This window comes from Astyanax mexicanus, chromosome 9, assembly GCF_023375975.1.
Source record: "Astyanax mexicanus isolate ESR-SI-001 chromosome 9, AstMex3_surface, whole genome shotgun sequence".
NCBI classification, from domain to species: Eukaryota; Metazoa; Chordata; class Actinopteri; order Characiformes; family Acestrorhamphidae; genus Astyanax; species Astyanax mexicanus.
The window spans coordinates 43834597-43858770 of NC_064416.1; the positions used below are offsets into that span (position 1 = coordinate 43834597).

The 24174-nt window shown below is 40.1% G+C and overlaps 1 protein-coding gene across 2 annotated transcripts in view; it reads right to left on the reverse strand.

The window, feature by feature from the left end:
• Positions 1-211: 211 nt before the first annotated feature.
• fbn1 (fibrillin 1) overlaps positions 212-24174 on the reverse strand; it is a 185606-nt gene continuing 161643 nt past the window's right edge. For both annotated transcript variants that reach the window (XM_049483384.1, XM_049483383.1), the window contains 7 exons: positions 17652-17774; positions 12961-13077; positions 8880-9008; positions 8663-8782; positions 4226-4457; positions 2459-2639; positions 212-1527 (listed from right to left, as the gene is read on the reverse strand). In XM_049483384.1, coding sequence (XP_049339341.1) covers positions 1144-1527; positions 2459-2639; positions 4226-4457; positions 8663-8782; positions 8880-9008; positions 12961-13077; positions 17652-17774 — 1286 coding nt within the window. In that variant the 3' untranslated portion in view covers positions 212-1143. The remainder of the gene's footprint in view (positions 1528-2458; positions 2640-4225; positions 4458-8662; positions 8783-8879; positions 9009-12960; positions 13078-17651; positions 17775-24174) is intronic.

Below are 24174 nucleotides of genomic sequence, written 5' to 3' on the forward strand. Positions count from 1 at the left end.
TTGGGAGAATTGCAAATAAATGAGCAAAACGTCCTCCAGTTCATAGTGCATAAATTAATATATAATTAAGGAAGATTAACATAATTTTATACATGGCCCCTCAATTATTAGGGGATTTAGTGCCCCTTTAAGCAACATTAGACCCATGCGTGCTAGAAAACATTTACTACGAATCATTTACTCGTAAATAAGCGACTCGTTCACAACCCCCTTAAAACCAAAATAAGTTTTATTGTGAATTTACAGCTAAACCCCTCACAGATGTGAACACGATCTTGCACTAACTTACGGTGGATGTTCCTCTCCTTTCGAGTGTCGTCGCTGCGGCGACGGCACTTGACTGTACTTGCGAGTGTGTGTCTTGTGGCCGCGGGGGGACCTCAGTGCAGTAAGTCTGGAGTCACAGACGTTGCTTGGTTCAGGATGGTGAATGTACACAGTTAACACAAAACAAAAGTAGTTGGTCATTATAATGAGCACCATTTTGCAACCCTCCAGTCCAGGGTGTATAACTAGTTCAGAAAAGGTTCCTGAAGTTAAAAGTGGCGTGGTTACAGTATACGCACACTTAATGCACGTAGCAATAGGCATAGGTCAGAACAGGACAGAATGGCTACTGAGCTAACACTGGTTTGCTTGTAGAAGAAGGAGGCTTGAGACTCGAGAGCCTGCGGAACAGTAACGGCAGATCCTGCGCTGGAACGAGATATTACAGTGCATTTGTAAATTTAATGTTGAAGTGTTACTAGCACCAGTAAATATGATTAAACAGAGAGCTAATCTGTAGGAAAGGTGGAGAGAGCGAAGTTAATGAAGCGGAGTCCTTAAAAAAGGCATAAAATCGTGCCCTCCTGCTGTCTACACGTCCAAACGAGTGCCGAGCCGTTCCGTATAAACCCTTTTCAAAATAAAAGCTTTTTTTCCATTTCAATACAAACACAACAGAGTGGTCGTTTCTCGCGTGAGAATGTTCGTTTCCTCAGTTCCTTCTCCTCCTCTTACACTATGAGCACAATGGAATATTTATTTATTATTATTATTATTTACTGTATTTTTACTGTACTAGACTTGTATGTAATGATATGTGGAGAGATCTTTGGTCAGGGTGGATGAAGTCCTCTCTAGCTTTGGTTCTGAAGCGCTCTAGTGCAGAACGATCTGCAGTTTGACGTGTAGCGTGTCTCCCAGCTGTCCGCTGAGGTAGTCTTTATCGTGCCTGTCCTCCAGTGCCGCCAGTTCGTTCTTGCGGAACAGAGGCACGCTGCTGATTTGTAAATAATAGGCGCCGGGGAGGAGGTGCTTGCTCTTGTTTAAGTGCAGGTAGCTGACTCCGCCCCTCTGGGCGAGCTTGAACAGACCCTCCTCGTTCCCGAAGTCAATGGCGTAGCGCACGTGGTTGGCGAGCGTGGAGAGTGCTGGGAGGAACTCGATGATGTGGTCTTTGCTGTTGAGGTCACTGATGTTCAGGTGGAAGTAAATGGTGTCATCAACGTCCACACTGGCCAGACTAACCGTCTCCTGATCAACCTGCTCAAATAGACACAGATTAAAGCAAATATTAGCTATAAATAGTAGTGACCTATACCTGATTCTACTCTTAGGGGTCCCAGTGCGCCTTTGCTATCGTAATGACAGGAAAAGTACGCCTTGTGTGGCTTAAAACGTGCAAAAGGAATGTACTAATCAATTATTGGTATGTTTTGGGCGTATGCCCAATGCCATCACTTGCCATTCCCTTTAAGAGCCAGCTGTGCTCTGACTTTGGCGGATTGCTATTTTAACAGGTCAGCGCTTCTGCTTTTTCATGCTGAAAAGGTGTGTGAGCAGGTGTTTCACAGGAACAGCAATGCTATTTTATTTTGTATTCTGTTTATTGCTGATGTAAAAGTTGGGTTTGTGCTGCTATGTGTGTAACGGACAGGGGTGTACACGCTAAATGAACTTCTGCCTAATGTCAGGGTTTAAATCAGTCAGTGGAGCTCCTGTTTTCCCCCGCCAAGACAGCAATACGCCAGATATTTACCTGTACACACCTCACTTGCACACCACCATGTCCATTAGTGTAAATATATTTATCATATATATATATATATATATATATATATATATATATATATATATATATATATATATATATATATATATAGAGAGAGAGAGAGAGAGAGAGAGAGAGAGAGAGAGAGAGGAACACAAGACTCAGAGGAACAGCCACAATGAACATGATAAAAAATTTTGTGCTGTTTTAATCAAAATTTGTTTTAAAAATATGGCTGAGGGCCTCCAGGATCAGGTTCAGGGAACACTGCTGTAAAACATGTAGAAGATTTAGCACATTCCAATCAGAAGGATCAACAGAATAATTCCCTTCCATGATAGATAAAATAACAGAAGTGACATTAAATATTAAATATATAGTTCTTCCTAATAGCATTAGCCCAGTGGTTTTCAGATCAGTTACCTGATTGTCCTGCAGATGTTCCTCTGTAGAGTTGGAGCTTCGCTTCTTTCTGCCTTTCTTGGGAAAGCCGTTAATTTTACATTCATAACAGGCTTCAGGAGACAGAGAGTTCTCATCTCCCTCTGATCCAAGACCAGCTGCCGGACTACTGCTGCCGAAACCTAGTCCTGACACACAGTGCCTAAACACACACACACACACACACACACACACACACACACACGAACAAGTCAGTTTAACAGAAATTATGATATAGACTACAGTGAAAAAGTATGTGAACTCTTTGGAATTACTTGGATTTCTGTATAAATTGGTCATTAAATGTGTTCTGATCTTCATTTAAGTCAACAACAGACAACAGACAAACACAGTCTGCTCAAACTAATACCACACAAACAATTATATGTTTGCATGGTTTTATTGAACACAGCATGATAACATTCACAGTGAGGGGGGGGGGGGGGGAGTATGTGAACCTCTAGACTAATGACTTTTCTAAGAGCTAATTGGAGTCAGGATGTGATGAGATTGGATGTGTTGGTTAAAGCTGCCCCAATGTTGCTTGATGTGAATGCACAAAAAAAACTCAGAAGACCTACATTCAAGAATTGTTGACTTGCATGAAGTTGGAAATGGTTACAAAAGTATCTCTAAATGTCTTGATGTTCATGTGTCCATGGTAAGACAGACGCTCTACAAATGGAGAAAGTTCAGCACTGTTGCTGCTCTCTCTAGGTGTGGTAAAGTCCTGTAAAGATGACTGAAAGAGCACAGCGCAGAATGATCAAAGAGGTGAGGAAGAATCCTAGAGTGTCAGCTGAATACAGAATACAGAAATCTCTGGCACATGCTATAATTGTGGTTGACAAAACTACAATAAGGAAAACATTAAACAAGAATAGAGTTAATGGAAGGACACCACGGAGTCACAAAAAAAAAAAACATCGCTGCACATTTGAAGTTTGTGAAAGAGCACCTGGATGTTCCACAGCACTACTGACTAAATACACTGTGGACAGATGAAACCAAAACGGAGTTGTTTTGAAGGAATTCACACAACGCTATGTGTGAAGAAAAAAGGCACAGCACACCATCATCAAATCCTCATCCCAACTGTGAAACATGGTGGAGGGAGCATCATGGTTTGGGGCTGCTTTGCTGCCTCAGGTTCTGGACGGATTGCCGTCATCAACAAGATATTTTACACAAAACTTGAGACCATCTGTCCACAAACTGAAGCGCAACAGAGGATGGATGATGCAACAGGACAACGACCCAAAACATAGAAGTAAATCAAAAAGCGAACGACTTCAAGAGAAGAAAATATGACTTCCTGACCTCCTGAACCCAGTTGAGATGCTGTGGCATCATGACCTCGAGAGAGATTCACACCAGATATCCCAAGAATATTATAGCTGAACTGAAACAGTTTAGTGAAGAGGAATGATCCAGAATTCCTCCTGACTGTTGTTCAGGTCTGATCTGCAGCTACAGGAAACGTTTGGTTGAGGTTTTTGCTTCCAAAAGGAGGATCAACCAGTTATTAAATCCAAAGATTCACATACTTTCCCCCCCTCACTGTGTGGTATTAGTTTAAGCAGACTGTGTTTGTCGATTGTTGTGACTTGTCTATTGTATGTGAAGATCAGAACACATTTAATGACCAATTTATGCAGAAATTCAAGTAATCCCAAAAGGTTTTACGGTGAATATATATATCAATAACATTCTACATTTGGGTATCTTTTCTCTGTCAATTGATCTCACCCCTGTCCAGCTCTGAAGTATCCAGGTGGGCAGCCGCACAGGTATCCACCGTCAGTGTTGGAGCAGCCGTAGGTGCATGGGTTCTGCTGTGATGAACACTCGTTTACGTCGTGACAGCCACCGCTGGTCTGCTCGAATGAAAAACCGGTGGGACACAGACAGCGGAAACTGCCCAGAGTGTTATGGCAGGACGCTCCACCGCAGATCTGACCATTCTGGCACTCGTTCTCATCTGCAAACAAACAAACAAAAGGTGAAAGGGCAATTCTGGTTCCCACTGACGAGGAAAGCATGGAAAGAGTTGCTGAAGTAAACATCACACTGACCTGACCTGACCTTCTAACCCTGAGCAGCTCAGTCTGTGCTTGTATCAGCGCCAGTGAACATGTGTGTGTACTTCTAACTATGTGTTTGTGTATGGGATAATGTAGAAACTTTGTTTGAACGGTTATTGACTGATAATGGTGCTCAGTGATAAGCAAAGCTAAATGCCCAGCTTCCCAAAACAGATGTCACACTATCACACTCTAATGAAGCTCTAACAAACTTCTGGAGTGGACAGAAGTGATAGAAGGGGCAGACAGACTGGATATAAACGCAGCAAATGAGGAGAGTAAGCATTAACGACAAAACCAAAGCACTTCTATTATAATCAGTGAAGCTGTCTATAGCAGATGAGAGTGCAATGCTGTAAAATGGGGTGTCCATCAAAAACATATTGCTAAAACACTTTTGGAAAGGAGGAGTACACAATGTCACTGTTGAGGTTTTGGACAGTTCAGTGGACTTTGCACATGTACAGTTCCTATTTAATACTGATCCTGAAGGAATAATGGATGGGCATAATATCATATATATCAAAGAAATGAATCCTGCTGAAGTGGAACCAAGAAAGACCTCCAAAACGTAACCTCTTCAAAATAATTCTTAATCAAACTTTACGACTGAGCACTTACTGCCAAAAAAAAAAAAACAACATGGAATGATTTTGGAGAACATGGGAGCCATCAACAGACCTCTAACCATATGTCTTACTTGTATGGGTCATTCTCCATTTGGAGTGGGAAACCATGTCACAAAGGTTGGAGGGTTAAAAAAAAAAAGCCTAAAATATTAGGGACAATTTCAGGAGTCAGTATATACATTTTCACAGCTAACCTAAGATTAAAACCACATTTTCCTTATGATTTCTTTCATTTTTCTTTTTTAAATCATATTTCAAAGGCACTTTACATTTGTAAAATAGCTCCTCATATAACCAATTTTCAACACTTGAGCAAAGTGAGATTTTTAGTGTAAAAAAATATTTTAAAAGGTTTAACTTTGAGATTTCTTTAAACAGATCCAGATTTACTATATGCATGATTAACATCATACTACATTTTAAAAAATATATGTATTTTATTTTAGAAATATTTTTGTCACAAAGATTTTGGTCACTGGTGTTATCAGGACTCTTATATTATATTTTATCATAAATATTGTTAGCTCTGTTAAACTGTTCCCTGGGTCACAGGTCATCAAGCCATGAGAAGATGAGTTCATACTTGCTCATCTCTTTATCAGGTTGCACATCACTGGTGCTATGTGCTTTAGTTGTTAAAAGATTGTTTTTAGTATCAAATAAATTGCCATATGTCTTTTATTTAATTGATTTTAAGTAGTTACACATGGTCTCTTAACTGCCAGTGAGGCAGACTGTAACGCGGGAACCAGACGGGAGGCGGACGTAAATGCGGGTAAGACAGACTTTAATAAATAACAAATAAACAAATAAACAAACAGGGGAATAACGAATATATATATATACATAAACAAACAGGGAAAACAAACAAAGAGCTAAACTAGACAGATAAGTACAAACCAAGGTAAGGGAATATGTACAAAGGATAAATACGTGAATATATACAAATAAACAAAGAAACAAACAGGCAAGAAACATGACTAGAAATATACAAGAAATACATAGAGCGTAACGAAACCGTGAACAAACTATAGTAAACGTGGCGAGACAAACGACAGAGGAAGGTGCAAAGACCGACAGCAAATGTAGATTAACAGGTACTATATATACTAAACAAGAAACAATGAACACCTGGGGAGACAGGTAACGAGGGGCGGAGCTACAAATTAGACACACATGTGGAAAAGTACTGAGACGGGAGACACAGGGGAGCACAGGTCACGTGGGGAATGCACACAGAGACACGAGACGAGGCCAAGACGTGACACAGACTTTTCACAAAAACTCCATTTTAACTAAAATGTCACTGGTGTTACAGATGTCTTAGCATGTGGTGTTTGTCCTTTTTCATGATTCTTTTTTTTTATTAAAAGTATCCTGCATGAAATGTTAGAATCATTCATTCTTATAATCAGTAGTTAAATTTTCATGTTTATTGGACAAAAATTTATTATTGTTTTTTTTAATAGTATAGGAAGATGCCTTTAAGTATAAAGAAAGAGCGCTTTATTTTTGCTATTCATACTTTGTTACCATTGTAAGTTAAATGGAATTTCTTTATCACATTGAGTCACATTGTAATTTCAATTAAAAATAAATAAATTGATGACTAAATAAATTTTTAAAGATGGGATAACACCAGTGATAAGTTGACCAGAACTTTGCATTTTCTGTTAAAATATATTAAAATCTATCTGGAATTAAGCTCTCCATTTTGCATATTTGATAAGTGGATTTGTTAATAGACATTTAAAGTTTGTTTGTTTCTGGGACAAATTAAATAGGTTTTTAAAAATGTATCCACTTGAATTTCCACTCCAAATGGAGAATGACCCATTTACTTTGCTTTAATAATTTCCTCATTGGTTGCCTTTTTTCTTTTATTTTCTTTTGTCTTGTATTGTTTTAGCAAATTTTGGTTTTTGTTTTATTTTAAGGTATTTTCTATCATAAATATTCCTTGTGCTTTTTGTACATGTTGTGCTTTTTTAAAAAAGAAAAAGACGGCAAATTAATAATTGAAAAAAAAAAAACACACCCTGCTCTAGTTCTACCTCAACAAACCCTTCTGTTAGACTTTAGAGTCTGGTGCTCAGCTGGAAGTGTTATTCTACAGGGTGGTGCACCTCTCCACCACACAAATGCCCACTGCCGGTGAATCATGGCTCAGTTTGGCACGCCATGCACCCCCCCACCCTTTAATCTGGTTTAACTCCAAGATGAGGCCAGGGTTCCTGAGCCTTTAGGGAATACTGCCATCCAAAGCAATAATGTTAGTGTGGCCAGTTTTAAAGATCAAGATTTTTAGAGAATTTTTCTAAAATGCATCTTATTTTTCTAATTTGGCACAATAACACACAAACAGAACCAAGCCAGGGCAGGTGATAAACTGGCCAAGCATGTCTCCAGACCTAAACCACCCAATTGAGCATCTGTGGGGCATCCTCAAATGGAAGGTGGAGGTGCGCAAAGCCTCTAATCATCATGGAGTGGTGAAAAAGTATTCCAGTGGCAACCTGTGAAGCTCTAGTGAATTCCATGCCCAAGGGACTTAAGGTTATAAGTAATAATGGAAAATAATGGTGGCCATCAAAATATTGACACTTTGGACACAATTTGGCCATTTCACTAAGGGGTGTACTCACTTTTGTGGACGGTTTGGACCTTAATGGCTGTATATTGAGTTATTTTGAGGGCACAGCAAATTTACATAGCTATACAAGCTGTACACTGACTACTTTACATCATTTTTACATCAAAGTGTCACATCTTCAGTGATATAATAAAATATTTACTGTGCTCACTTCATGAGATACTGTATATTATACCACAGTTAGTTCTGACCCTGCAATGTGATTGCCTGAGAGGCGTTCTATGGGTGCCGTTATCAGCCGGTAATGCACTGTAACCTAAGCTCTCCATGTATTACTCCGCCACATACAGGTAACCTGGTAACCTAGCAACAATGCAGCGCTTACAAGCCAAACAGTGCAAATTTGCTGTAGGTATTAAATGTTCAGATGGTGTGTTTAATGCCGGTGGGAAAATACAGTGGCTTATTGTAAACATCTAATCCGTTGAGAGAACTAAGGTTAGCAGAGAGCTAGCTAACATTAGTGGCGAGTTAGCGAACATATTAACTTGAGCTTGTAGCTTAACTAATGTTTCTGCTGTAGTAAGCTGAGTAAGCTAACATACTAACATTATCAGCAAGGAAGCTAACATACTAACTTTAGCTAGCTTAAACAAGCTAGCTAACATTACCAGGGATAGAACTGAGGTTAGAGGAGAGCTAACAAACATTAGCGACGAGTTAGCTAACATACTAACTCTAGCAGCAAGCTAACTAACATACTAACACTGAAAAAAGGTTAAAAAACTGTAGCTTAACTAACGTTTGTGCTGTACCTCCTACCCATGTGATAAAAGTTAATCCTAACAGAGAAAAGCAGAGACCAGGGGAACCTTCTTACCCACACACTGGTTCCACTGGTAGTGCTGCAGGTAGCCTTGAGGACAGTTACACCTGTAGCCACCCACCAGGTTCTGACACCCATGCTGACAGCGATGATTTCCATCACACTCATCCATATCTGCAAATCACACACATATACAAAGTTAGTATGCAAGTAAAAGACACAGATCTGGATTTTTCTCATAATCTTAACAAATATGCGTGTCTGTTTTGACCTTCGCAGTGCTGGCCATTCTGGTCAAGTGAAAACCCTCTCTGGCATTCACAGTTGAAGCTGCCTGGACTGTTCTGACACATTCCGTTGGGACCACACAGCCCGGGATCCGTGTTGCACTCGTTATTGTCTACACACACACACACACACACAGAGAAATAGACAAAAACTGTGACTTTTTCTCTAGTAAATAGAGACAAGAGAGATGTAGAAATGTGTGTCAAATACTTCAATACCTTACTTAAGTAGAAATGTTGGTATCTATACTTTACTGGAGTATTTTTTTTTTTCAGACACATTTTTACCTCTACTTTTTACATTTTCACACAATAATCTGAACTTTCTGCTCCTTACATTTTAATAAAAAATAGCCTTGTTTTACTCCTATTTAATTTCAGCTCGTTTTCATTTCGGATTCCATCCTTCAATAAAACCCCTATTCAGATAAATCTCTCCATCCAGATAGAGTGAATCTGATTGTTATTGGATGTAGAGAAGTATAAACATACACCATTCCGACTCCCACACACACACACTCCAGTAAGAACATAGCAGACGTATGTAGTCTAGTATGAAGATGATCCGTGCAGAGACTCAAGAGAACTCCAGATAAACTCCAGTCCAACTAAACTCCTTTAATATATTTACTATATTCTACTAAAATACATTCATTTACAATCAGCATATATGCAGCTGAAACAGGGAGGAGCCTAGTGCATCCCAAATTATATTATCAACATTAACATTTTAATAATATAGGATTAGTCATTTTGGCTTTTAGTAAAATGTGTTTTGAGGAGGAGGTAGTGCACTATAGGCTTTTGTTCTTAATGTCATTATGTTTTCCTCTTACATTACTTTTATACTTTAAGTAGTTTTGAAATCAGTACTTTTACTCTTTTACTTAAAGAGTAAAAAGCTTGAGTTGATGCTTCAATTTCTACAGAAGTATTTTAAACCCTAGTATCTATTAGCAACATCTACTGCACTGCTCTGTTTACAGATAGATCTTGTATAGAACGTTTTTTTATAGCCTTATGTATTTTCTATTCTTCTGCATTTTAATTTATGTTTGAATATGTTTCTTATTGTATTGGGTTGTTGCTGCAGGATGCCTAAATTTCCTTTGGGAGAAATAAAGTGTCTGCCTGCCTTCCTATCTTTCTATCTACTTACAGAGTAATGAATGGAGATACTTTTCACAACTCTGGTGACTGTTATCAGTAGTTTTCTGCTTTCTTTGTATTTGGGTATTAGTTTAAACTTGCAAACAACCTCACCTGAACCAGTATACCAACATCAGTAAAAAATCACAGAAATGTGTGTTTATATGTAAAAGGGTGTCTTCAGTTTACTTTCCACTCAGCTGTGAGGGAATGAGATCATACAGTGGTCACTGCTAAACAGCACCATACCCATGGCAACAGGCCTTTATTACATTCCATAACAACTAACTCCAGGGTTCCTGTAACATCAGGTCGGCCAGGAATCGTTTAGATGGCAGGAGGTTTAGCGTTATTAATTAAGTGGAGAAGTCACCCTTGGGAAAGGTCATTATTCAGTGGTCACCAGTGCGAAAAGGGAGTGTGTGTGTGTGTGTGTGTGTGTGTTTGTATATCCTCACACAGAAATCAGTGTGTATAGAGGCTTTTAAGAAACTATGAGCCAAATTAATGAAACACACCACTAGATTTACAGGAGCGCTAAGAGCAGCTCTTTCACATACAAAAATGAGGATCACTGGACATCTACACCCTTTGGCACGTACACACTTTCAGCTGATTAACCCACATTTAACACCAGAAGTGTTACATCTGACCTGCTTTTACCTACAAGCACCAAGCTCCAGTAATCTATCCACTGTGACTATATAATAGAAGCAATGTGTGTATCTTCTTGAAATACTCCACTAGCATGGTTCTGTTAGATGTACAACTATGGGCTCATCTTACACCCTGTTCATGGCATGTTCCGATGCTCATTGCTATCTTACACCCTGCCAACAGTCTATTTTAACGCCTTGGGCCTGTGTTGTTTAAATAGCAATCACAATAGCTTGTAACTATATCTACACTGATGGGTGTGGTGGTCTGGAAGTGAGGTGTTTTCAGGTACATTTTTAGTGTATTGCTACCTTGGCAACAGAAAACACAGGTGGTCCACTGACTCAATACAAACTAGACAGACGTCAACAGTCACTTTCAAACCTTCATTGCTATCTTGGCAACAAATGCCAACATGTCCAACATACATTGTTTATTTCATAACACACACACACGCACGATTAACTAAGAGAATTAGTACATGCCTTTTGTGTTTTTAAAGGTTGGGCATACTTTTCCTGTTGTTACAATAGCAAAGACACACCGACATGCCCTAAATCAAACTGCACGTTGCACTGGCTCACCTATAGATTGCTAAAATAGGGTCCTTTTAAAAATAAAATAGGGTCTTTATACAAAGGATGCCGTTTTTTTGCATTTAATGACCACTAGATCGCTTTTCTTTTAAATGTCATTCAATCTCCATGTAGATATTCATTGATTTAAGCTCATTGGTTTGGTTTATGGTGTTTGGTATGTTATTTTGGTATGTTAACTGTTGTGTGAAAGGTCAGGTGACTTGAGTATAAACTGTACATCAGACTTGACACATATTTAACATAATAATGGTACATTCACACTGCAGCGATGGCCAACAAAGGAAATCGCCTTAAAACAATGACTTTTAGCCTTTTTGTGAACACACCTCACTTATTCTGAGGGTTCTGGGGGGTTTTATACAGTGGTATTGTTACAGTACTGTCAGGGGAGGTGGACTCAAATGCAGAGTTGTTTAATTTAATTATTTGTATTATAATTTACCAATATATTTGATATTACGTTTATGTCTGTGTGTGTGTGTGTGTTTGCTATATGTGGAATGGAGTGATTAAACTGGGATTTGAACTTCCAACCTTTGGGACTGCAGACGGGTGTGCTACCACTGCATTACTTGGAGTGTGTGCAGTGAATTTGGAAGAGGGCCTTAAATGTGTCAGTGGAGAAAAATGGCGGGAAAAATCAAACAAAGGACCTGCCACATGGCATGGCCCAATCAAAGGAAGTGGAACCAAACAAACTTAAAGAAACATAGGAAAGGCTTCTCGAAAAACAGAACTTAGAAAACACTGTAATTTTTTCTCTCTCTTTTTAGTGACTTCTTTTAAGATCACTTTTCTTTTTTTTGCGAGCCTTTGTTTCTTCTGAGACCTTTTCTTTTCGTTTTTGTAGCTTCTTTTAAGATCTCTTTCTTTTCTTTTTGTGAGCATTTGTTTCTTTCGATATCTTTCCTTTTCTCTTTTTTGCTGCTTTTTTAAAGATTTCTTTTCTTTCTAATCTCTTTTCTCTTTACCCACTGTTACCAGTCTCCCCTCTGCAAAGGTGTGATGGTGAAATGAGGTTTAGCTGGGGTTTTAAAGCTGTCGTCACAGCTGAGCCTGGTCTGCACTAATTACTGCCGGGGATTCTGGGACGTGGAGTTTTTTTTGTCCAGATTCACCAGCTTCCACTGCAGTGTCCAGGCCCTCTGCTGCTGGTTTCTTACAAGTATAAAGCTGGGGCAAGTAAAACATGCTTCTCATTTGCATAAAGTTGGAAACCAGTGGGAGGTGGAGCAGTGTGAATGTACCATAAGAAAGTACGTTGTGCATATTGTAAATATTTATAACGGTTTACTGTGATTACTGCCTATTGGTTTAAAAATCATGGTTCCCTAATATTATCAAAATGCTACTATTAACAAGTGAATATAATTCTTTATTTATTCTTATGTATCTTTTTAATCATGAGAATTGATATAATAACAACCAAACCTTTAATAGGCTGATATGCTGATATCCTATAGGATTATAAAATAGCTTACCCATCATCATATATATAAGGCGCACTGCATTATAAGAGGCACTAAGCAACACTAATAAGGATGCTACATTGAAGTAAGCAAGGATGTCGCCATGTTTCTCTTCTAATAGTCCAAAAATTTACGTAAACAGAATCTGTGTGCTGAATGCTGAGTGTCAGGACATATAGTGTGTCTCTCACCGATGCACGCAGTGTGGTGCTGGGTGAATCCAGGTGGGCACTTGCAGGTGAATCCACCGATGGTGTTCACACAGAGGAACTGACAGTTATGCTGTTTAGTGGAACACTCATCCAGATCTGAAAGAAAGAGCGCGCGAGAGAGAGAGAGAGAGAGAGAGAGAGAGAGAGTCATACACACAGTATTGTTAAATAAATGTAAGACTGAGATTGTTTTTCTCAGTGTAAAATATTTAAGTAATTGTACTTTGTAATAGCACTTTACTTAATTCATTATTTCTGAAGTTCAATACAAAATGAATGCATTTAATTTTAATTCAGACCTCATTTTAATTGCTCATTCATCTTATTGTTGGCACTGCATATTAGGGGTGTGACGAGACACTAATATCACAAGACAAGACGAGACACGATACTGGGTTCACGAGAACGAGACGAGACGAGATTTAAAAATAAAATTTTAAAGAAAACGTCAAAAATGAAAAATTGCTTGAAAACTAGAGTTTTATTTAACAAAATCATATAATGTAACATAAACACACTGGCTTCTCTCACACATTGATTTTATAAGAAATAGAAATATGAATAAGAATAAAAAATAAAAATAAAACTATAACTAGCTCTTATATAGTCCAAACAATAATTGCAAACCACAACCATTCATATTAAGACTATGGTTTGTGTTTTTTCCTCCTAAATTTCTTGTAATTTAACTATGCATAACCATAACCAGTCATATTAAGACTATGCTTGAAGTGCAAACAGAGACAGAACATGTTTTTAAATACAGTACAGAGCTAAGGGATTAGTACAACTGCCTGTGAAACAGTCACATGTAGGATTTACTTACAGTATTTACATATGTTTCCACTGGAGCCAAAATGCAGCCAGACATACAACTTAAAAAGGGGGTATGCAGCCTATGCGACGCATAGGGGCGCTGCACTAAAGGGGGCACCAAATGAAAGCCCCAAATAAATTATAATAAATTTTCTCTCAGGAGAAACAGCCAATCAGCTTGATGGTTTTGCGGAGCGGGGTGGGCTAATAATGACAGAACGTATCTCCTTCATCCCCTCCCTCCCCGGGGGCGCTGATACTACGTTTGCATACACCACGTAGTTGCACTCCTGCTGTGTTGCCAGATCCCACACTAAGTCCACACTAAACTTTTTTTTCCCCTCGAGACAGGTTAAAGCTTGACGAGAAATATCCTCACGTTTTCATCTCGCGAGATCTCATGCCACGAGATCTCGTCACACCCCTACTGCATATTAATTAATTTTTTACTTTACATTAATTAGATTGCATTAGATTACTGCATTCAACTATGATATTGTTCTGTTGTGATAGGACCAATAACACCTATTAATGGTGAAAAGCAATCACTGTTGTGAAGAAGTTCTACAATTCTCACACCGTTTCATTGAAAAACTGCTTCCCAATTTCCCAATTTCATGATTGGACCCTCCAGCTACAGTATATTTGGGAGTAGACCCTAAGCAGTTTGGACAGTCCACAGATCAGCTGCTCACCACCCAGTTTATACCACCAGCTTCTGACTAGTTTCTTACTCTCCACTACAATTCGATTACCGTATTTTTTCCTTGTAAAGCTAAACTAAGTAAACAAAACTGTAATTCTTAAAAAACATTTTCTTTTAAAGAGAAACGAGTGCTGAATGTTAATCTACACAGATTCCTCTACTGAAAACTGTTTATTTGCGTAATTAAAGCATTTCTGTTTATTTACAGTAAGCTTAGATTCCTACATTTTCACTAAGGTGGTTTGTCCCACGTAGCTTGTTTTAACACATGTACTCATGTGTTTACCATGTTAAAATAAGCTAAATGAGCTAGATGATAGCGTCCTGGGTCACCGGAACACTCAGGGTTTCTCAGTGTAGCACTGTCGTGCGGCATTTACTAGCATTGACGCTAACTGTGCTAAAACACTGGCAATATACTCACCTCTGAATGGCAAAACAGCTAGCGTTTAGCATGGGTAAACATTGTGGCTAGTGCTGACGTTAGCCACTGCTAGTTGTGGTTAGCGTCAGCAATTGCCATGGTATCTAACCATGTTATGCGCTAAAACTGCTTCGCTATTGAAATTTCATGCGTATATTTATATACAGTATACTGTGTATATATATATACCGTATTTTTCGGACTATAAGGCGCACCGTATTATAAGACGCACTATCAAAGAACGCCTATTTTCTGCTATTTTTCCATACATAGGGCGCATCGCATTATAAGGCGCGTTAAGTGACACTAGAAAGGGTGCCTATATCAAAGTGAACAGGGGTGGCGCCATGTTTCCCTTCCCCCACCGGGGGTGGTCGCTTGCCGGTGGAGCGTCTCAGTATACAAATCTAACGTTAGCTCTTTCAAAGTCAAACGAGTGCTGGATATTAATCTACACAGATTCCTCTCCTGAAAACTGTTTATTTGGGTGAGTAACGTGCTTCAGTTTATTTACAGTAAGCTTAGATTTCCAGATGTCCACTAAGGCTTGCTGCACCAGCGTTAGCATAGCTATCCGCTAGCACGCTAGCTAGTCACCTAAACTAGTAAAGTTAACCCAAACTTAAACGACAGCGTTACACTGAGTAATCCTGCGTGTTCTGGTAAGACAGTGAGATATTAGCTAGCGATTCGTCCCCCGTAGCTTGTTTTAACACGGTAAACAAGCAGATTACAGGCTGATAAAACTCACCTCTGAGAGAGTTAGCGCTTAGCATCTAGCTAATGCTAGCCAGGCAAAGCAGCACAGACTTACAGGCCGATAACTCACCTCTGAACGGTGAACGCTTAGCGATTAGCATCTAACTCTAATAATACTGCTCCAGCAGTATTAAAAGTGCTAAATTTAGAAAATACTGATCTCTGAACAGTGAAAAAGCTAGCTAGCTAAGCGGTTAGCATCTAGCTAATGCTATTGCTGCTCCAGCCTCGGAGCGGCACGGCTCTGCACGGAGTGTGTTTACTGCTCCTTACACCTGACGGGTAAAATTTAGATAATACTGATCTCTGAACAGTGAATAAGCTAGCTAATGCTATTTGCTGCTTCAGCCTCGGAGCTGCACGGCTCTGGACTCTGTATAGCACTGAAACTCTGTATAACGCTGCACGGAGTGTGTGTTTACTGCTCCTTACAACCTGACGAGTAAAATTTAGATAATACTGATCTCAGTGAATAAGCTAGCTAGCTTAGCGGTTAGCATCTAGCTAATGCTATTGCTGCTCAGCCTCGGAGCTGCACGGCTCTGGACTCTGTATAGCACTGAAACTCTGTATAACGCTGCACGGAGTGTGTGTTTACTGCTCCTTACAACCTGACGAGTAAAATTTAGATAATACTGATCTCTGAACAGTGAATAAGCTAGCTAGCTTAGCGGTTAGCATCTAGCTAATGCTATTGCTGCTCCAGCCTCGGAGCTGCACGGCTCTGGACTCTGTATAGCACTGAAACTCTCTATAACGCTGCACGGAGTGTGTGTTTACTGCTCCTTACAACCTGACGAGTAAAATCCATACAAAAGGCGCACCGTATTATAAGACGCACTGTCAATTTTTGTGAAAATTAAAAGTTTTTAAGTGCGCCTTATAGTCCGAAAAATACGGTATATATATATATATATATATATATACAGTATATTTGGGAGTAGACACTAAGCAGTTTGACAGTCCACAGCTCAGCTGTTCACTGCCCAGTTTATGCCACCTGCTTCTGACTAGTTTCTCTTGGACTAGTTTTGGACTAGTGCTGACGCTAACCACAACTAGCACTGATGCTAATCTCTGACTGGTAAAACATCTAGCACTTAGCGCAGTTAGAAGGTAATGCTAATACTGCTCCAGCAGTGCTAGCCAGGGTTAGCAGCAGGCTACAGTCCAATATACTCACCTTTAAACAGTAAAATAGCTAGCACTTAGCACAGTTAGTGGCTAATACTGTACTGCTCCAGCAATGCTAGCCAGGGTTAGCAACATGCTACAGGCTGATAATATCTCTGTACGGCAAAAGAGGTAGTGCTTAGCGGATATTGCTGTTGTATTAGACTTCATAGTAAATGTAGAAGTACAAGTAAGTCTTGGTTCATCCCAAGGTTTCTTCCTCCTCCAGCTCTGAGGGAGTTTTTCCTCTGTTGCTTACTGAGGGTTCTGTGTTATATGTTAAATGTTTTGTGTGATTCTCTGTCCTGCTAACACATTTCTGTAAAGCTGCTTTGCGTCACGAATTGTAAAAAAGGACTATACAATCATTTTTAGCTGTGTTTTAGGTGTTTTATCCATTAGCCATTTAGCCTGGCTCACGGAGAAATAATACACTACATGGATTGGCTGAATAATGACGATGATCTAAGAACAGTGGCCAGTCATAAGTCATATAATCACCCCATGCTCCATTACTCACACACTCCTACTCAGAGGCCGTTATAAATCAAACATTCATTCACACTAATGTAAACACATGGGTAAATAATGAGAGGCATGCTCGGATGATTAGAAGAGTTTGTTCTTGGCTGTATCTGTGTTTAAAAGTGTTTAAAAGTGCGCATGTATATTTGTATTTATTGTGTTATGTTTATTTATTTGTGTTACTAAAGCAGGTAAATCAAACTCGAGACAAATTCATGGATCTAAATAAAAAAAGAGAATGTGTGTGTGTGTGTGTTTGTGTGTTACCTCTACAGCTCTTGCGGTCCTCCTGCAGTATATAACCTCGGGGGCAGGAGCACTGATATCCTCCCTCTACGTTCTTACAGATAAAGTTACAGGGCTTCGGAGCCTGAACACACTCATCCACATCTACAGAGAGAGAAAAAACACAGAAAAAGCAGGAATAAACACCTGAAAGCTTCTTATAACACTCACAACACACAGATACAGAATATACCCTTAACCCCAGTCTCCCAATGGCTGTTTACTATCCTTTATATTTTATAACCCCTGCAGGATAAAACCTATAACATAACCCCCATCCTCAAAATGCTATATTCAAACTCGTTTCTATGTCTTAAATTGTAAAACACAATATTTATACTCTAATTCTCTAATACTCTAATGATTTTCCTGATTTTACATATTCCATATATCCTAATTTCCATTTAATGAATAACATAATACAGGAAGATGATACAGTTGCACAAAAAAACGTATGTGAACTCTTTGGGATTACTTGGATTTCTGTATAAATTGGTCATTAAATGTGTCCTGATCTTCATCTAAGTCACAACAATAGACAAACACAGTCTGCTTAAACTAATACAGTGCAGGGTGGAAAAAGTATGTGAACCCCTCGGCTAATGGCTTTTCTTCAATTTGGAAGCAGGATGTGATGAGATTGGATGTGTTGGTTAAAGCTGCCCCGCCCCATAAAAACCACACACACCAGTTTTGAGTTTGCTGTTCTTAAGAAGCATTGCTTGATATGAATCATGCCTCACACAAAAGATCAAGCTCTCAGAAGACCTACGTTCAAGAATTGTTGACTTGCATGAAGCTGAAAGGGTTACAAAAGTATCTCTAAAAGTCTTGATGTTCATGTGTCCATGTTAAGACAGACGCTCTACAAATGGAGAAAGTTCAGCACTGTTGCTACTCTCTCTAGGTGTGGTAAAGTCCTGTAAAGATGACTGCAAGAGCACAGCGCAGAATGATCAATGAGGTGAGGAAGAATCCTAGAGTGTCAGCTGAAGACTTACAGAAATCTCTGGCACATGCTCACATTTTTGTAGACAAATCTACAATAAGAAAAACATTAAACAAGAATGGAGTTCATGGGAGGACACCACAGAGGAAGCACATAAAAACATAGACGTAAATCAACAACCGAACGACTTCAACAGAAGAAAATATATTAATACTCCTTCTGGAGAGTTCTGACCTCCTGAACCCAATTGAGATGCTGTGGCATCATGACCTCAAGAGAGGTTGGTTGGTTGGTTGGTTGGTTGAGTTTAACGCCACATCAGCTCATCAGCTATTTCGTGGCAGGATAGGTATTGTTTATTCACAAGGTTCTATGATCTCGTCCTTAGATGTGGACTCTCAGTTTGGTAATAGTTAAAAAGTTCAGTACTTTGTTTGCATTGTCTTTGTTAAAAATGTCCATTAGTGTATCTGACAGGCAGATTTTTTGTTTTGTAGGTAAGTATTTTGGGCATTCGGTTAATATATGTTTTATAGTAATAGTTCGTTGGCACACATCACAATGTGGGGGTCTTTCGCCCTTCAGTAAAAAGGAGTGCGTCAGTCTGGTGTGGCCAATGCGGCATCTTGAGTAAATAACTTGATCCCATCTATTGTCTATATACGCGTTGGTAAAATGATCTATTTTGGGGTTGAGCTCGTACAGTTTGCTGTTTGTTTGGGTGTTCCATTCGTCTTGCCACTTCTCTTTGATGTATTTGTGAATTAGGGGCATTATATCTGTTGGTGGGAGTTTGCAGTTCGCTGTTTCGGCCTTTGATGTTCTTCTTGCTACCTGGTCTGCTTTTTCATTTCCAGTGAAGCCACTATGTCCTGGTATCCAGCAGAATTTTATATTAATATTTTCATTTGAAAGGTTGTGTAATCTATTCAGAATGGTGTTGATTAGGGGGTGACCTGTGTTGAGGTTGTCCAGTGCTTGTAAACAGGATTTGGAGTCGGAGCAGATCATGGATTTCTGCTGTCTTGTGGTGGTGACGTGGTCTACTGCCATTAAGAGAGCGTAGGCTTCGGCTGTGAAGATTGAGCAGTGTTGCAGTAAGTCTACTCGTAGTTCCTGTTCTCCAGCTACCACTGCTGCTGATACCTTGTTTTCAGTCTTTGAACCATCTGTGTAAATGAAAAGGTGGGATGGGAATTTTCCTTTAATGTCCATGAACTGTTGAAGATAGAAGTTTGGATGGGTGTCTGATTTCTTTCCACTGGCGAGGTCTAGAAGTACACTGGGTTTTTTGAGGGTCCATGGTGGAATGGAGTTGTAAGGCATCTGTGCTATATCCTTGAGGTCTACTGCAAGTTCCCTTAGTTGCTGTCGAATACGTAGTCCAAGCGGTTGTATATGGGTTGGTTTGGCATCATATAGTGCAGTGTATGATGGGCTGAATGTAGATGCATATGCCGAGTTTCGTTGGTTGGCTTTTAGCTTGAAAACATATTGGAGGACTAATCTCAATCGTCTGTGTTCCAAACATGGTTCACGGGCTTCTACGTACAGGCTTTGAATGGGGGAGGTTCGATATGCGCCCAGGGCTAGCCTGATGCCTTGGTGATGTACTGTGTTTAGGCTGTTAAGATAGGACTTTCTGGCAGCCCCATAGATAATACTTCCATAGTCGAGTTTTGTTCTGACAATGGTCCTGTACATTTGTATAAGGGGGTGGAATTCTGCTCCCCATTTGGTTCTGGTCAGAACTTTTATTATGGTTAATCTCTTCATGCATTCCTTTTTAATATTTCTTATGTGCGGGATGAAGGTTAGTTTACTATCCAGGGTTAATCCTAGGAATTTTGTTTCCTTCTCAACCTTGATGGGATCCCCTTGAAGGTGGAGTTCTGGCTCGGGGTGGGCTGACCGTAACTTGCAGAAGTGTACACATGTTGTTTTGCTCTTGGAGAACTTGAAGCCATTAGCAACTGACCACTGGTGAACTTTGTTTATGCCCAGCTGAAGTTGCCGTTCTACTGTGTGCATGTGTCTTCCTCTGTAACCAATGCTAAGGTCATCTACATATAAACTACAGAATATACCCGGTGGTATTACTTTAGTTACGCTGTTAATTTTCAGGTTGAATAGGGTGACGGAAAGAATACTTCCCTGTGGTACTCCCATTTCTTGGATGTGCCTTTCTGAAAAAGTGTTATTAACTTTTACCTTGAAATGTCTGTTTGTTAAAAAGTCCGCTATAAATATTGGGAGCCTTCCTCTAAGGCCTGCCTGGTGCAAATCTTTTAGGATTCCAAATCTCCAGGTGGTGTCGTACGCTTTTTCAAGGTCAAAGAAGACAACCACGGCGTGTTCCTTTCTTATGAATGCGTCTCTAATAAAGGTGTCCAGTCTGACCAGGTTGTCTGTAGTACTTCTGCCTTTGCGGAAGCCACTTTGCATTTCACTTATAATATGGTTCTTTTCTAGCTGCCATACAAGACGGTTGTTGACCATCCTTTCCATAGTTTTACAAATACAGCTTGTTAGCGCTATGGGCCTGTAGTTATTTGGGTCACTATGGTCTTTCCCTGGTTTAGGTAAGGGGATAATTGTCGCCTCCTTCCATGTTGACGGTATTTTTCCTGATGTCCAAATCTGGTTGAAAACTTCCAGTAACAGTATCAGTGAGCTCGTGGGAAGGTGTTTCAGCATTTGGTAGTGAATGTCATCTGGTCCAGTTGCTGTGTCATGTGATTGTTTTAGTGAAGTTATTAGTTCTTCTAGATTGAAGTCTTGATTATATGGTTCTGTGTTATGTAGATGAAAATTGATCTCCTTACGTTCTTCTCGACTCCGAATAATTTGGAAAGCTGGTGTGGAGTTGCTCCCTGTGGAGTTTCTCTCAAAGGCTTTTGCCAGCTGTTCAGCAATGTCCTTTTCCTTGGTGGCCATTCTATCTTCATGTTTGATGTAGTGAATATTTGGTTGGTCTCCTCTGCCTTTCATTTTCCGCAAAAGGTCCCAGACTTTTGTGATTGGGGTATTCTTAGTTATTTTGCTTGTGTAGTTTCTCCAACTTTGCTTTTTTGCAGTGTTAATTACTCTTCGTGCTCTGGCACGGTTGAGCTTCAAATTGATCAGGTTTTCCCACGTTGGATGTTTGTAAAAAATTCTTTCTGTCCGTTTTCGAGCATTGATAGCCTGTTTGCATTCTTCATTATACCATGGGTTGCGATGCTTTCTTGGTTTTGTTGAGGATTTTGGGATAGTCTCCTCTGCTATTACTCGAAGGGTGTTTGTGAACCATTCGTTAAGGTCTGTGCTTTGCGTTGGTGCTGTACTTAGCCTTTCTCTGCAATGCAATTGAAAAGAGGGCCAGTCGGCTTTGGATAGTTTCCAGTATTGAGTCTTTTCAGACCAATGTGGTCTCTCTGGTGTGATGATGATTGGGAAGTGGTCACTACCACATAGGTCATCCCAGACTTTCCACGAGAACTCTAGAAGTAACTCTGGTTCACACAGCGTCAAATCTATAGTTGTATAGGTGCCATGTCCTGAGTGAAGATGAGTGTATGCTGGGGTGTTTAGCAGGCAGAGGTCATTAGAGTTGATAAAGTTTTCTAGGATCTTTCCTTTGGTGTTTGTGTACTGGCTCCCCCATATTGGGTTATGGCTATTAAAATCTCCAAGGAGCATATAAGGGGTTGGGAGTTGTTCTGCCAGACTGTCCAGGTCTTGGAGTGTCAAGTTGAACTCTGGTGGTACATATATTGCACATATTGTGATGGTTCTTGAGATGATATTAGATACTTGTACTGCTGTCACTTGTAGTCGTGTATTAATGATGACTTGGCTGTGTGGGATGTTGTGTCTCACCAGAATGGAGGTCCCTCCGGATGGCCTGTGTACATTCGGTCCATAGTTGCTGTAGGTAACAAAGCCCTTCAGTGATGTCTTAGTACCTGGTGCTAAATGGGTTTCTTGAAGGCATGTAACAACAGGGTTGAGGGATGCTATTAGATGTTGGAGTTCAGCATGGTTGGCTCTAAATCCTCGACAGTTCCATTGTATAATAGGATTTGATGTCATTTTGTTCGTGACGACCGTATGTGCGATCTGCTTCTTCCTTTAGGTGATGCGCTCCGGCTTCGGGACGACGCACCTTCTTCCATTTCGATATCTTTTAATTGTTCAGATTGTCCAGTGTTGAGGTCTGTACTTGCTTTTGGTTGTTGTCGTGAGTGTTCCAACTTTTTCCTGGTTATGCCCCCACTATGACTTGCAATATTTTGGTTTTGTTTATGATGTGGTAGTGTCTGGGCAGTCATGGGCGTACTTTGGGAATATGAACTTTTTACTTTAGGAGGAGTGGGTTCTTTTGGATTGGTGACCAGTTGTGGTTTGTCACTGGTCAGCCATGTGATTTCGGTTTGACAGCTGTTTGTCCGCGTTGCTTTAACCACTGCTGAAAATGGTTTTACGAATTTGAAGTTAGGGGAGTCGTTAACCAGTTTCCTTGCTTCCTCGTGGCTGACTTTCTTGGAGCATCTAATCTTTTGAATTTCTTTTTCCTTGATCCAGTTTGGGCATGTTTTGTCTGAGGCAGGGTGTGGGCCCCCACAGTTTCTGCATTTGGGTGGGTTTAGGCACGGCGCAGCATGATCCTCTTCTCCACAATTGTGACAGATTGCGGGGCTCTTGCAGACGACTGATCCATGTCCATATTTCTGACATTTGTAACATCGTATAGGGTTGGGAATATACAACTCTACATTTACTTTAAGGTATCCCACTGAGATCTTATCTGGGAGGGTTGGTTTATCAAACGTAAGAATATATGTATTTGTTTTTATGGTCTTATCTTGTTTTCTAATTGTTATACGTTTGGCATGGGTTACACCTTTTGATTAGCTAGTTCTGTGACAATTTCTTCTTCAGATATATCATCCAGCTCTCTACATCGGATAACGCCTTTGCAGCAGTTTAGCACTGGGTGGGGGAAGGTCTTAATGCTGACACCTACAAATGTTTTAATACCAAGAAGGTTGTCTGCTTGTATTTTTCTGGTACACTCCACCAGTATCTGACCAGATCTGAGTTTCTTAACATCTTTTACCGTCCCTGCGATACCCAATATACCCTTGTGTATTGCAAAAGGGGAGAGCTTACTTAAAGGTGTTTCAGTTGATGTGGATTCCAACAATATAAACTTTGGCCAATTTACGTTCGTAGACCCAGTATTTGGGTCGGGGTCATCCTCAGTCAGTCTTCTTTTTGGGGTAGGTTCAGCCATATTTGCAGAATTAGGGATTCTTCACTCTTACTCCCCACCCACCTCGGAGTCCAACAAGGGGGTGCACAGAGCCGCGGCACTCCAGCGGATGTGCACCAGGGCTATAAGAGTGATATACTCGAACAGCATGATAGAATTAGTGCTCGATTGACCCTGAGCCGGCGCCTCCTAGGGATCTCAGAAGAGATACAACCTAGGGCACGTCCCGACCAGCCGGTTGATTGGAGCGGGCCTCTCCAACCTCCTGTCTATGCGAAATAGGAGCCAAAGCACTGTGT